This window comes from Hylaeus volcanicus, chromosome 6 (genome assembly GCF_026283585.1).
Source record: "Hylaeus volcanicus isolate JK05 chromosome 6, UHH_iyHylVolc1.0_haploid, whole genome shotgun sequence".
NCBI classification, from domain to species: Eukaryota; Metazoa; Arthropoda; class Insecta; order Hymenoptera; family Colletidae; genus Hylaeus; species Hylaeus volcanicus.
Window position 1 is genome coordinate 9,155,211 of NC_071981.1, and position 13,547 is coordinate 9,168,757.

At 34.6% G+C, this 13,547-nt stretch overlaps 3 protein-coding genes across 8 annotated transcripts in view; 2 read left to right on the forward strand and 1 right to left on the reverse strand.

The window, feature by feature from the left end:
* Positions 1-3,339: 3,339 nt before the first annotated feature.
* Positions 3,340-6,480, forward strand: LOC128878361 (uncharacterized). 2 transcript variants are annotated; one of them, XM_054126499.1, is made up of 5 exons: positions 3,342-4,243; positions 4,325-4,859; positions 4,947-5,413; positions 5,763-5,952; positions 6,045-6,480. In XM_054126499.1, the coding sequence occupies exons 1-2, from the start codon at positions 3,349-3,351 to the stop codon at positions 4,735-4,737; spliced, it is 1,308 nt and encodes a 435-aa protein (XP_053982474.1). In that variant the 5' UTR covers positions 3,342-3,348; the 3' UTR covers positions 4,738-4,859; positions 4,947-5,413; positions 5,763-5,952; positions 6,045-6,480. The 2 variants fall into 2 exon arrangements, with proteins under 2 accessions (XP_053982473.1, XP_053982474.1); XM_054126498.1 differs by having other exon boundaries at positions 3,340-4,859.
* Positions 6,481-6,546: 66 nt separating this feature from the next.
* On the reverse strand, positions 6,547-8,745 carry LOC128878362 (uncharacterized protein C19orf47 homolog). Its single transcript, XM_054126500.1, has 3 exons — positions 8,307-8,745; positions 7,166-8,224; positions 6,547-7,094 (listed from the first exon to the last, which is right to left on the reverse strand). The coding sequence occupies exons 1-3, from the start codon at positions 8,320-8,322 to the stop codon at positions 6,952-6,954; spliced, it is 1,218 nt and encodes a 405-aa protein (XP_053982475.1). The 5' UTR covers positions 8,323-8,745; the 3' UTR covers positions 6,547-6,951.
* Positions 8,746-9,419: 674 nt separating this feature from the next.
* The window catches only part of LOC128878836 (alpha-actinin, sarcomeric), a 37,179-nt gene continuing 33,051 nt past the window's right edge, over positions 9,420-13,547 (forward strand). For 3 of the 5 annotated variants that reach the window (XM_054127398.1, XM_054127394.1, XM_054127395.1), the window contains exons 1-2: positions 11,556-11,676; positions 11,979-12,103. In XM_054127398.1, coding sequence (XP_053983373.1) covers positions 12,002-12,103 — 102 coding nt within the window. In that variant the 5' untranslated portion in view covers positions 11,556-11,676; positions 11,979-12,001. Of the gene's footprint in view, positions 9,632-11,555; positions 11,677-11,978; positions 12,104-13,547 lie in introns of those variants that run through there. The other 2 variants (XM_054127396.1, XM_054127397.1) reach the window with 2 other exon arrangements.

Sequence of the window (13,547 nt, forward strand, 5' to 3'; positions counted from 1 at the left end):
TAGGAATTATTTATACATAATAGTAAAAGTTAAGAGAGAGGTAGGATATAATAAATTATTGTACGGTATAAACATACAATATATTCTTTAAAATATGTATTCGCGATTATACAATTAAGAATTTTAAATTAATTAAAAATTAAAATTATTTAAATATTAAATTTTTCCAGTGGCGTCGCATTTTTAAAAAAGTTATTACAAATAATTGTGTCTGTGATTGGTCACAGAGTACTATAGGAAACGCTTGTTGTATTATGTTTGCGAGGACGCGGGTTATGCTTTTTACATGTAGCATACTATCTATACATGATTTAAACATTTGCTCCCACGACCGAATACTTTTAAAAACACACTTGATTTTGGAAATATTAAACCTGCAGTGTTGCAGTTATTTTTTAATGCAGCAAATAATTTATATTCTTCGAATGAAGAGTCCTCTGAATCTATTAATTTACTTTTACAAGATTCGCAATTTACAGTATTTACAAACTTTTTACACAGGAATCCCGTTATATAATAAAATGCGTTATTTTCTCCAAATGATTCAACATCTTCAATACTATGTTCATCACTTGAAATGGTTTCTGGTATAATTTTAAGCAAAAAGACTGAAAATCGTTGTTACAATTAGTTATTGACGAAATTTTGGTTAACTGAGTAATTAATATGTGTTTTAAACCATTTTCGAATTGTTGTGGAGAAGGATTGGTTGAACAACCATGTTGTTGCCTTATGGTGGCAAAAAGATTTTCTAAACTGTCTTGGTTTAAACGTCGTGTTTTTAAATACTGTATATTGTATTGGGTTCGTAGTTCGTTAGAAAGTTATACAATGCTATTTATGGTTAAAATCCATCCTTTTATGCATGGGGGAACTTTCGTATTTAAAAATCGAATGGTTTCTAATTTTTTTACTATGTCTTCCAGAAATATGTTATGTTCACTATTATTTGATATTGCGAAGTTCATTTTATTTCTTGCCATTTTCTCTTGCAATAAACTATTGCAGGAATCGAATAATCTATCCATATCAAGAATAAATTCCTCCGTACCACTATTTTCCGACGGAAATTCGTTTGGAAAAATTGCTTTATAACATAGCAGTGCTGTATACACTGCTTCGCTAAATATTTGTGCCGCTAACGAAACCTTCATTTTTCTAAAATTAGTTAACTCAAAATGGCGTTTATTTAATTTGGGCACAAAATTTAGAGGCCTTTTTGAGCTTAACGCATACATTTTTGAGACATCCCCCAACTTGCTATTTTTCGATTATATTTAATGTCACTTTTATTAAAATTGTTTCTTACCGATTTTAATAAATGGGGAGGGTCAAATATGACAAACATTTTTTCCGATTTGTAATAAAAATATGGCTTTTGGGGGGTTATATTTAAAGTTTTAAGTAACCCAACATTCCGGGGCCCTTGGTCGAAGACAATTACCTTCGGTATTAAACCCATTTCCCACACTTTTGCGACTGTTTTCTGAATTATATTCTGGGTTTTATCAGAATTTCTTGCACTGGACAGGAACCAATACCCTAATGTCTGTTTTGCATTTTTATTGCAATCCATCCATCTGATCATGCACGTGAACGCAGATGTCGTGCATTCCGGCTGCCTTGTATCTCCATCATCAGCCACACCACGAAATTGATCCATATGTGGATCATAGTATACTTCATTATGTAAATGGATTTTGTCGAAAACCAGCGAGACTACTTTGTCTTCGACAATAGAAGTAAAAAATTTGGCTTGTAACATGTTTAATACTTGCGTATTTATACCGGGGTAAATATGAAATTTTTGTTGATACGAACGTAAAGTCCATATTGTCGGCAAATACAAAGACTTCCTAAGAAATCTATACGCTTTAGGAGAATGATAGTATATGGATAGAGTAAAATCTTTTAACCTATCATCGTACCTTTGTCCGTATTTACTAATGTTTCTTAGCTTTATCTGTGATAATATTAACGTCTCTGCATCAGTGGAAAGAGCCCGTGATGCTTTTTTTAGCAATTGTACTTGGTACTTATGTTTTCTTTCCTTCTCCTTTAGTTGCTTCTGCCTTAATCTGTTGCATTTGCAAAAGTCTCGTGGTTTTTGGCGAAAAACATTGAGACGGTGATACACGACCCCTACTTATGATTGATGTCGATGGAGCACATGTCATACCTGCAATACAAAACTTTCATTTATACTTCACTGTACATGTAGAAATATTTTCATGAAATTTATTTTTCTTATTTTTACAAATTTTAATGCTCTTTGGCTTTTACCACAGATATTTATACTGAACCTAGATCGCTAACGAAGCCTCAGTATTTACATGGTCTCGAAAAGAACCTACTTGATGCATAAGCAAGAAAACTCATTGTGTTACGCTATCACATGAACTTAGCTTTATTACATGTAGCGCAACACGCGGAATAACTTAACACTATGCATGTAGTATGTACAGGGTGTCCCAAAAATGTTGTAACACCTTGAAAGGGGTGAAAGAAAACTTTTTCTTTAGCGAAAATATTGTCCAAGGCTTCGTTGAGGAGATATTAACGGAAAACACTGACCAATCAGAGCGCGAGTATACCGATGGAGCTGCCGCTTTCGTACGTTCCCGCGGCCGCTCCACCGGCATACGCGAGCTCTGATTGGTCGGGGTTTTTTGTTAATATCTGCTTAACGAAGGCTCGGACAAGATTTTCGCTAAGGAAAAAGTTGTTTCAAATCACCTCACGAATCAGAGATGGGCAAAACCCTAAGCTACGAATAAATTTGAAGTGTGCCTATATGTTTGTCTCGTTTCCTCTTTTGAACATTTTCCAGAGAAAGAACGAGACAAACATATCGGCAAACTTCAGATTTATTCGAAGTCTAGGGTTTTGCCCATCTCTGTTACGCGAGGAATACTCAGGAGTGAAAAACACTAGAACTACTTCAATGTTATTTAAAGTGTTATAAAAATTGTAAAATAAATATTAGTGGACATTATTGTGAATCGACTGAATAAACGCGCTACTTTTTCCTAGGTTCAGCGCTCCACGGGCACCTTACCCACATCGTTGAAATCCGCCAAAATCCCTATTCTCACACATCGCGTCCACACAACTCCCTTATTATCACAGATCAAATATATTTATATATATTTTTCAGTATCACTTTTTATATATTAAAACAACAGGCGTTAACGATCTAGGTATATATATATATATATATATAGAAATTGGTCGTCGCAGGTATATATATATATATATATAGATATCTGCGACGACCAATTTCTGATATTTTATGTATCTAGTGATTTTAGCGTTCTGCTTACGGTAGCGCCATCATAGTTGTCGTCAATGAGTAAAAGTTCATGCTGGGCAAGAGGAAATTGGGAGCACTTACTGCCTGCTTTCGTATGCATGTTTCGGGATAATCGTAATTGGGTGGAAAAATTGCGTGTTAGAAGTGGAAGATCAATTTTTTTGTCTGATCTTGAAGCTATAATTTGCTGCGATACATTTTCCATTTTGAAAGCTATATTCACGGAAACATTTTGCCTGTTCAACAAACACGAGTCGATATTTGCAACAATGTCGGGAAAATTGCAAGAAAATAATATGCAGTGGGACAGCTCGACAGATGAGGATACTACATACGAATGCAGGTACAATATGCGGCTGAGAGATTCACTGAAGAACAACCAACAGTCTATTATATCACAAAATGAGACCATTTCGGAACCAAGAAAGAGAGGCAGAGGGTGTTCTAAGAGACCCTGCTTGAATAAAAATGCTTTGATGGCTCGAGAAAATAGACAGAAGAAGAAAGCATATCTCGAAAAGGTAGAAAGTATGCTATCTTTCTATCAAAAAGAAAATAAGAACTTGACTGATGTTATAAGAAAACAGAGTATCGACATCAAACGGTTAACTGGAGAAGTTGACTATCTCAGGAATGTCTTAAAAAATAATACTAATATTTCTCTGTTACTTAAAACTATTAATAATGGTCTCCGTAAAATCAACACGTTACAAAAGAATTCATTCCACCCACATCACGTTTCTCAGTGTTCAAACGAGTCGGAAACACAGTGTAAATGTACATGTTACACCGACTCGAAGGAGAAAGTATTACATCCTCAGAATAGTAACATATTTATTAACAATGTCAATAATGATACATTGACCAAGCATAGTATATCTGAAAGTCAAAGCAGCAAATCTTATGTAAACAACAAGAATCAAATTATTTGTAAGAATCACAATATCGATAAGATTTTTCCATTGTCTTTAGATTCTGATCACACTTATGCTATTTCTGAAACTTCTATAGCTGATGTCAAGAATAGTTTGAATGACAAGGAAACAATCAACACTATAACTTCAACTACGGATTTGTTTTCGGGAGATACTTATGTGAATGACGAGAACGAATTTGACTGTCTACTGCCAGTTACCCAAGGAGATTTATCCAACGTAGATGAGAAAAAGGATAATGACCCCATTGGTATTGACTTTGATCAGTTGTCTTCATTCAATATGGATATATTCGAAGACCTTCCTAAATGCGATGAGATGATGGACAGTGTGGAGAGTCTAAATGATACATCAAATCTTTTCACGGAAGAAGAAACATCCCACAGTCCAGATAATACTGGAATCTGTCTTCATGTTAATTCTGATAAAGTATCTCTAGAATTTTGTTCCATTTGTCATTTAAATAGTAAAAACTCAAGATTAAATTGAAGGGGGATTCGATCGTGATTGGTGTAAGCTCATTTGACGATGAGTCACCTGTAGAAGGGGATAACCAGATACTCTGGAACTTTTTCTAGATCAGTGGAGTATTGATAATTAACAACAACAATGTACTATTTTTAGTCTCATTCTACAGATACCGTATACAGTATTTAAAAAAAAAAATGTTCAGTAGTAGATATTCTCCATATTTTCAGGTACATCAAGAAAATATATGATGTCTAGGTGTACCTGTTGGCAAAACATTGTACAACTATTTTCTTCATGAAGTGAAAGTTACGTTATATTAGTATTCACACTTTATATAACTATATGTAATATGTATGCATATGTGTATATGTATATATATATTTTTTTTTCTAAAAGACAGGTTTTTATGCGGGTAAAATTTTTAAAAATTGTAGTTATTAGCAAGTAATGGTATATGAAATATTCTGATCACAGGTGACATCATTTATAATATTCAGTAATAGTATTTAATGAGATAAGAATTTTTGTATGCATGTCTTTTATGTTGCTATAAGTAAAATGTACAAAAATATTGGTTTTCTAGATGTAATATAAATTTATGTTCTTTCTTTTCCTCTGAGGCTGTAATTCTTTGCTTTTTACAGGATAACACTGTGTTGGCACTGAAGTCTTCTAGCAAGGATTACACACAAAGGTGAGGAGTACAACTTTGTTAATGAAATATTTCAGATATATTTAACAAATAATTGGATTAAGAATTGGATTGGTTTTAGAATAAATTTAACATATTTATATGTAACGTTTTTAGCTATAGTTTCAACCTTCGGTAATAAAATTTCTACAATAATAATAAACTAATAAGAGAAATAAAAGAAATTTGTTAATTTACACATTGGAGACATATATAACGAATATTGGAAGACGAAATGTTTTATTACTGAAGGTTGAAACATTATAGATAAATGTATTATGTTTGTCTATTGCATTTCGTAAATCACCTTCAAACTATAACAAACGTCATTTTTCTATTTTATTTATTCAAGGTCTGGCATTCCTGATGCGCTTTGGTTAATGGCATAAAGTATTATTTTGGAACTGTTACAATTAGTTATTGGGAAAATGAGTGGAATCACGATCGCCCCCTTCTTTTACATGATCAATATATGTAATAATTATATATATATATGTATATATATATATATACACACGTATATATATATATATTGTAAACAGGTTGAGTATGATTATACTTTTACGCAAAACAATATAGAAATGATATTGTGTAAAACCTACTACGAATATCTTCTAAATAATTTCAATTACAGCTCCATCTCGGATGTTATTTACAATGCGGAACATTCCACCCACTGATTAAGTTTTGTGATAATTGAGATTAAAATCAAAGAACTAAGTAACACATATAACGTTTCTTCTTTGAACACTAGTTTGAAGCGCTCTTGCAATGCCAGAGATATATTTTTTTCCAGTCATATCTAATTTTTCATAGTAGAAAATTATGGAACAAGCATTGTAGAATATTTTTACAGTTTCTAGAGGAAAAGAAACGTATCTATTTCATCTTAACGTTACGATATCCTCTTGTTTTAATACGCAAATTATTTTTATATATTTTTATTATGAACAAATTATTTTCCTATGTAATAAAACAGAAGAATTAAATTGAAAGTTATATACAATTATGTTAAATATATTGTAACTAATGTTTTATATAAATATAGAATTATTTTATGCATAGATTAATTAAGGTCTTAAATTATTTTTTATAATAATTTGTTTTTTATTAGTAATAAATAATGTATCGATGTAAACTTTTTGTATCATTTAATAATTACATACATTGTACAGATATTTTCTTAAAAGAATATATTAAAAATTTAATAATTCCAATATGAAATTGTAGTGTTAAAAATACACTTTTTATATACTTAAAAAAAAATAAAAAGTTAATGTAATTTGTATTCTAATTATATATTAAGATATTTCTGGAAACTGAAATAAGTATTTAGTCAATTTACAATCAAAAATAAATAAAAATTTTTAAGAGATTTTTATACATAATTTTAGTTTTTAATTAACACAATTTAATAATGATTGCTTTTTGTAGTTTTACATTTTACATGTAGTAGGAAACTATTTAACTTTGTACAAAGAAGTCTTCATCACAAACATACTTATTATCTTAAAAAACGAACTCCTAACATAAATGTTCACTCAAATTCCAAGGCGGCTAAAAACATCTGGTTTTTTTATAGCTGCTACTGTTGTAAATCTATCAAACGTTACTTGTTTAGCAGTACTTGCTTTAACTATTCCCAAACGCGCCTTAGCTGGTATAGAAGTTAGTCTTTCCGAGGCTGAAAAAAAACATTTGTAAAAATCTAAATGAAAATGGCACATAAAGTATTTAAAAAATTGAATAATGTACCTAATTTTCCTGATGTTACATTGGGTTTCATTATTTTCGCATTACTCGAAAATGTATTGTTGAAAGAAATCTTTTTGGTCGTTTTTACTATTTGTGAAATATTATGCGACATAATTTTTCTACTTGCTTCTTGATCAGCTCGCATTGTACCCACACTTTTTGGTACTACTTTATTTGTAGTAATAATCGACGTTCTTGTGCTAGGACTTTTAGTTTTCAATATTCCTGTATTATTTGATCCATTTTTAAGTATACCTATTTGAATGGTACTATCTTTCTTGGCATCTTTATCTCCTAACCGATTAAAGACGCTTGGTGATCTTTTAAAAACATCTTTTCCTAGTCCAGTAATGTTAAAGGTAGATGACGTTTCAGCTACATTTGTTGTACTAGTTACTGAACTGTCGCCCAGCCTATCGAATACAGTTCGCTTTTGTTCCGCTGACTTTTTAAGAATCTGTTGACTTCTAGTCGTTGATCCTTTTGGAAGTATTATAGTGTAACCTACTTTATCGTCTTTATAGTCAGGCGATTTTATCTTTTTAACTGTTCCATTCCATTCGTCTTCATTATTACTATCAGATTCATCTTCGTCTTCCAATTTTCTTTTAAGAACAGTATGTTTTTTTTTATTAGCAAGCTGTGTAATCGCTTCGCTCGTCATTGATATTGGTTTCTTGACAATAACAGCTTTCTTTACCGAATTTGCTGGCACCTTGACAATTTTTTTCGCTATTGTTGCGTTAGATTTAACCTTCGAAGCTAATGTTTTAATAGGTGCCTTAGTAATTACTTTCTTAACGACTGGTTTTGGTGATCCAGAAGAATCTTCCGTATCAACAAGAAATCTTTCGCATGTTGTTTCTTCGACAACTTTTTTTGCGTACCTTAAAATAGCAATCATATCGCCCATCAAGGTTATTCCCATTTCTTTGAGACTAGGCTTATCTAAATCTGGCAACATGTCTGGCTTGATACGGTTATTAGAGAATACAACAGCATGTTTCGTGGCTACATCTTGAGGAAATCCTGCACTTTTAAAAAACTTCACCCAATATGCTATAAAAAAAAATAAAAAGACTGAAAAAAAGAATGTCGGTGACATAATACCAGGTGATTAAATAAAGAAAACTGTAACTACCTGATAACGATGCCATTTTACCGGTTAGGTTATTTTTATTATTTTACGCGGTGATACGTTGCAATTAAGTTTTTTCGACAAATATCAACTGTTTAAAGAAAAATTTACAATGCTATTTCACATATTGTACACAACTTATTGTTCCTTAGAAAGTTATACTTGAAAGAAGAAATATTTTCAAGAGCGAATACGTGATGCTGTTTTAAGTCCATCAATATTCAAAACTTCGCCTTTTATAATAGTATCACAGAATATACTTAAAAAAACAATAAATAGTTGCGTTTTATTGCTTGAAATTTCAGATCTATTCATATCCGTTCACTTCCATAAATCTATTTCTACATATACACAAACGTAAATAATAAGTGAAATTAAAATGATCAGATCGGATGAAAGTATAGTCACTAAGGTAGAATTATCGCGCTTAGCGACATCATTGGCAAACACGTGTACCAATGTAAAGGGTGTCCCAAAAATGTTGTAACACCTTGAAATGCGCGTATCTGATTGGTCAGTGTTTTCCGTTAATATTTCTTCAACGAAGCCACAGACAATATTTTCGCTAAGGAAAAAGTTGTTTCAAATCACCTCCTGAACCACCCCTTTCAAGGTGTTACAACATTTTTGGGACACTCTGTAGATTGGCCTATGGACAGGGCCGGTTTTAGCAGTATTGGAGCCCCGGGCAAGATTATCGTGGCGCCCCTTCAGAGGCTTAACATTTTTAAAAAAAGAAGACAAGGTAATAATATCAAACGATGAATCCTGTAGCTAGATTGTAAATATTGTTAAACTACAATATATAGATTAGCTTTACTAATCTACACCGGACTGCGACGCCCCAAAAAGTCTGGCGCCCCGGGCGGTTGCCCCCCCCCCCCCCGCTCTTAACGCCGGCCCTGCCTATGACTATAGGTGGTACTGATTATAAATGTATGTTTCCTAAATAAATGAAAATATTTTACATTGGTTGCTACGAAAATGAACCATTTGCTATCTTGAATAAAGAATAACGATACGTTTTAAATGAATTGTAAAAGAAGAAAATCAGAATTTTGACTGCCGTGGTTCTGTGGTTGTCGACGTTCTAGGTAGAAAATGTTCATGCTCGAATGTCCGTGAAGTCTCAGAGGAATGGAGTTACTCTCGTTGTTTTGGGAATTTCGCGCGGATTACCGTACTATTTTTATCGTGTGTGGGTGAATCAGGTGCTTAGTCGCGTTCGATACTATTTTCGATATCTTCGTGTTCTCCGAGCTGCCTGTTGGGCGGGATATCACGCGCTAAAAAGAAGAACGGAGGTTAGTTTCGGCAGATGTGCTTGGGTATGTAGTAATCCATACAATTGAACATTAAGTCGTTCGAAAATAATTAGGAAAGGTTAACGAAAGTTTAAAGTCTGTCTCGCTAGAGTACAGAAAAGTCACGAAAGATTTTTGTTCGCCACGATAAAAGGGTGTTTCGTCCATTTAAGCCAGAATCGCAATATTCCAAGCGTTCTTCGGCGACATAGATCGGAGCTCGTTCTTAGTGCCATTCGGACAAACACAATTCATCGGCAATAAATGGATATGTAACGGAAAAGACAGTACGCGGCTTTAGTTTGATCTTCGTGTAGTAATTGTCGCGCGAGGAACCCTCGAAATCTTAAGTTCTACCAGTTATTTTAAATTGTGCCCCGCGATTTCATTCGACTGGAATACTATTTGTTTTATGTCGTTCGCGTTCGACTGACTGTTCAACCTGGTTCAACCGGGTGTTCCTTCGTGAATCAGTAGGTGACTGTCTTTTGTTTTCCGTACTCCGATGTTTCTATCATCAATATTTCTCATTCCGAGTACAACGATGCCATAACTTTTGAGATTTCAAATTGAAAACGTATTTTTATCAAAATAAAACATAACCTACGTTACTCAGCGATAGTGTAGCTTTCTGTTACTGACAATTTTTTAAAAATCGGTTCAGTAAAGGAGATTAGTCGGAACAAACAGGCAGACACTTTAATTTGATTTATGTAAGAAGATTTGTTCGAGTTATTTATTTCAAATACAGTTTAGTAGTTTGCGCAAGCAGCTTTGAGTTTATGACGTGTTCACGTGTTGTTTAACATCGTAGGTAAAGATAACCCTTTTATTAACCCTTTATAACCCTAATTATATCTTTGGAAGAACGATGTAATGTATTAGAGCCGTGATTAGAACTTTTGAAGTCTGCGTGCTAACATTTATAATACCTTCTTAAGGGGTAGTTAATCCTTCTCTCCAAGTTTAATATGATATTAGAAGAAGAAAAAACTTGTGAATCAGTATTCATTAGATCAACATATACAGGGTGTCCAAAAAATGTTGGAGGTCCTTGAAAGGGGTGGTGATTTGAAACAACTTTTTCCTTAGCGAAAATGTTGTCCGAGGTTTCGTTGAGGAGATATTAACAGAAAAGCCCGACCAATCAGAGTGCGCGTATGCCGGTGGAGCGGTCGCGGTAGCGTAGGCTACGTGCTAAGCGGCCGCTCTCATTCGCTATCGCGGCCGCTCTCCACCGGCGTACTCGCGCTCTGATTGGTCGGGCTTTTCTGTTAATATCTCCTCAACGAAACCTCGGACAACATTTTCGCTAAGGAAAAGGTTGTTTCAAATCACCTCCCGAACCACCCCTTTCAAGGTGTTACAACATTTTTCGGACACCCTCTATATACGAAAACACGTGCGTAGTTTAAACGGATAATCAGTAATCAATCGATGTTACGACTGTTTTATGTTTCCTGTAAGATCCGGACACCTAGAAATTTGCGTTGCGCACTGTTAGTCGCTGCGATGCAATTATTGATAAACGCTAAATTCGAAAGTAAATTTTAATGAACACAACCTTCCAATGTACGAGAAATTGTAACCAATGGTTGTCGTAAATAGATACTTTATTGCCTCGCTGCTATCGGTTTAGAACCACGCTTGATACATTCTGATGACAGGATTAAATCGGACTTTGCGAATGGACATATTGAGTATACGAGTTCGGAGATACATGAGGTTATGGAGGGTTAATCGTAGGCGAATTGAGTTTCCGATTCGCGGCACCCTGGTCCTATACATATTCGGAATACTTGACCGAATCGTGAGCAGTTCGCGGGGGTTGGACACGGAAGCTGTTGCATGGGAACGAGATCTTTTGGAGGGTGACTGGGCGGTCGGGTGAGCGGTGCGGGCAGAACACGAGATAGAGAGAGAGAGAGAGAGTGAGAGATGGTGAGGGAGGGAGGGGCGTGGGAGGGGAGGCTCGTGCGCCGGCGAGCAAATCGTGTGTCAGACTCGTGGCAGAGGGGTCAGCGCGAGAGAAAGAACGACACGAACCGAACGTTTTCTGGGCTTAGCGGGTACGTTTTCACATTACAAAACGTACACCTCTTTTCTTCGCTTCCCGCAACACACCTAATTTTTCGTTCTTCTCTTCTCGGTTCCTTCATTTTTTTCACGGTCTCCCTTTTCCTCTTTCTTTCGCACTCGTGAATTATTGTTTCCTTATCGACGGACACATTAGATATATATCGTTATGTTTCTCGTCGCGGGGCGAGTGTAGGGAAAACATTGCTTACCGCGATCGAGATCGCCGTTCTACTGAGAGTATAAGCTGTGTGTCTGGTACACGAGTGACACGGAAATCGTTTTGCGTTTAAAGGAACGTAAGAAATCCGTGGAAGGATGAACGACATGGAAGCTTACGGGGACGGATACATGGAACCGGAGGAAGAATGGGAGAGGGATGGTCTTTTGGACCCAGCTTGGGAAAAACAGCAGAAAAAGGTGAGTCTAATTTCGTCGTTCTCTTTTGTTTTCGTATATCTCTACGTTTTTAGTAGTAGATAATGTCATTTCAAGCATTCTACTCGTCTTTATCGTAGACCTTTCATTCGTGTAGTATTCTGATCCTTTTCAGTAAACTGAAAATATTTACCTAATCAGACAGAATATTGTACAATAAAGAATAATTACAATATTAACTTTCACGTTCAGTAATTACGTATCTGTTTTCTAATTTGGTACATATTTGATTGTAAAACAATTTTCCTAATATTGTTGTAACACTCCTCGAGATATTTATTGTTTATTATATTAAAACTCATAGTCGAAACATTCGTAATGAAAATTAATAGATTGCTTGAAATAACCTTATGGGCTGAGTACATTTACACCATGTAACCGTTCAAACTGTTATTTTTACGCGTTGTCTAAGTTTTCGTCTTTCCGAGTGAGAACTTTCGATTCGATTATCGCACCGTTGCAATGTTACGTTCTCGATCGAACTGCACTTCGCCGCTCCAATTCGCGATACGCGGCTTTTGATAACCGCAATTTTTTGCTCGGGGTTCCTTGAAATACTTTCGAGTCGTTTTCGTCGCGAAGTGTATCTATCGATTCGATTTTTCGAGCGCTATACATAACCTCACCGTGAACGATGCAATTTTCGAATTATTTAAAAGATGAACACTTCACTGCGACATTCGGTTTTTAATAGTCTTTCGCATAATGGCTGTGATTGAAATTCTTGAGCTAGCAACATATGTTTACAGCCGGATAATTAATACTTCAACAGCTATTCAACGCTAAAGTTTTAGGGGGCTGGATATCTTCGGTAATAGAAGCACGATTTACAGATGACTCAGTGGCACAGTTGGTAGAGGCGCGTGCTTGCCAAACTGCAGTTCTTTTTGTGTACGAGTATCGTAGATCGTTCGGACGTTTAATTTGTTTATTTAATATATCTTACTATCTGTACTAAAATTGTACTGAATGATTTTAAAAAGATACGAATTATTTTTTATTAACAAATATGAGTTATATTTCCAAAGGGCGAACTACGTTTAATTAATAAGTATAAAGTATTTTTACGAACGGTGAATTACATTTAATTGATCTTTTCGTTGTAAGTCGTACATAAATTTGGATATTTATTGCAGAAGACTCATTATGCTATTAGATTACAGTAACAGGATCGATAGAATATGTGTAATTATACAGAAAAGGGTGCGCAACACCGATTTCGATGATTTTGAAATATGTTCAAATTCATTATTCCGAACAACTTTTTCCTATACGTGCTACCACCGGAGACGCTTAGTTTTCGAGATATTAATACAAAAACTTGTGTTAATGTCACATTGAATTCTGTCTACGTGGACGTTCGTGGTCGTGTATCAGACCGCTGTTTTTCTGCTGTTCTATTTTTTGACTATCAAATACCACTGAT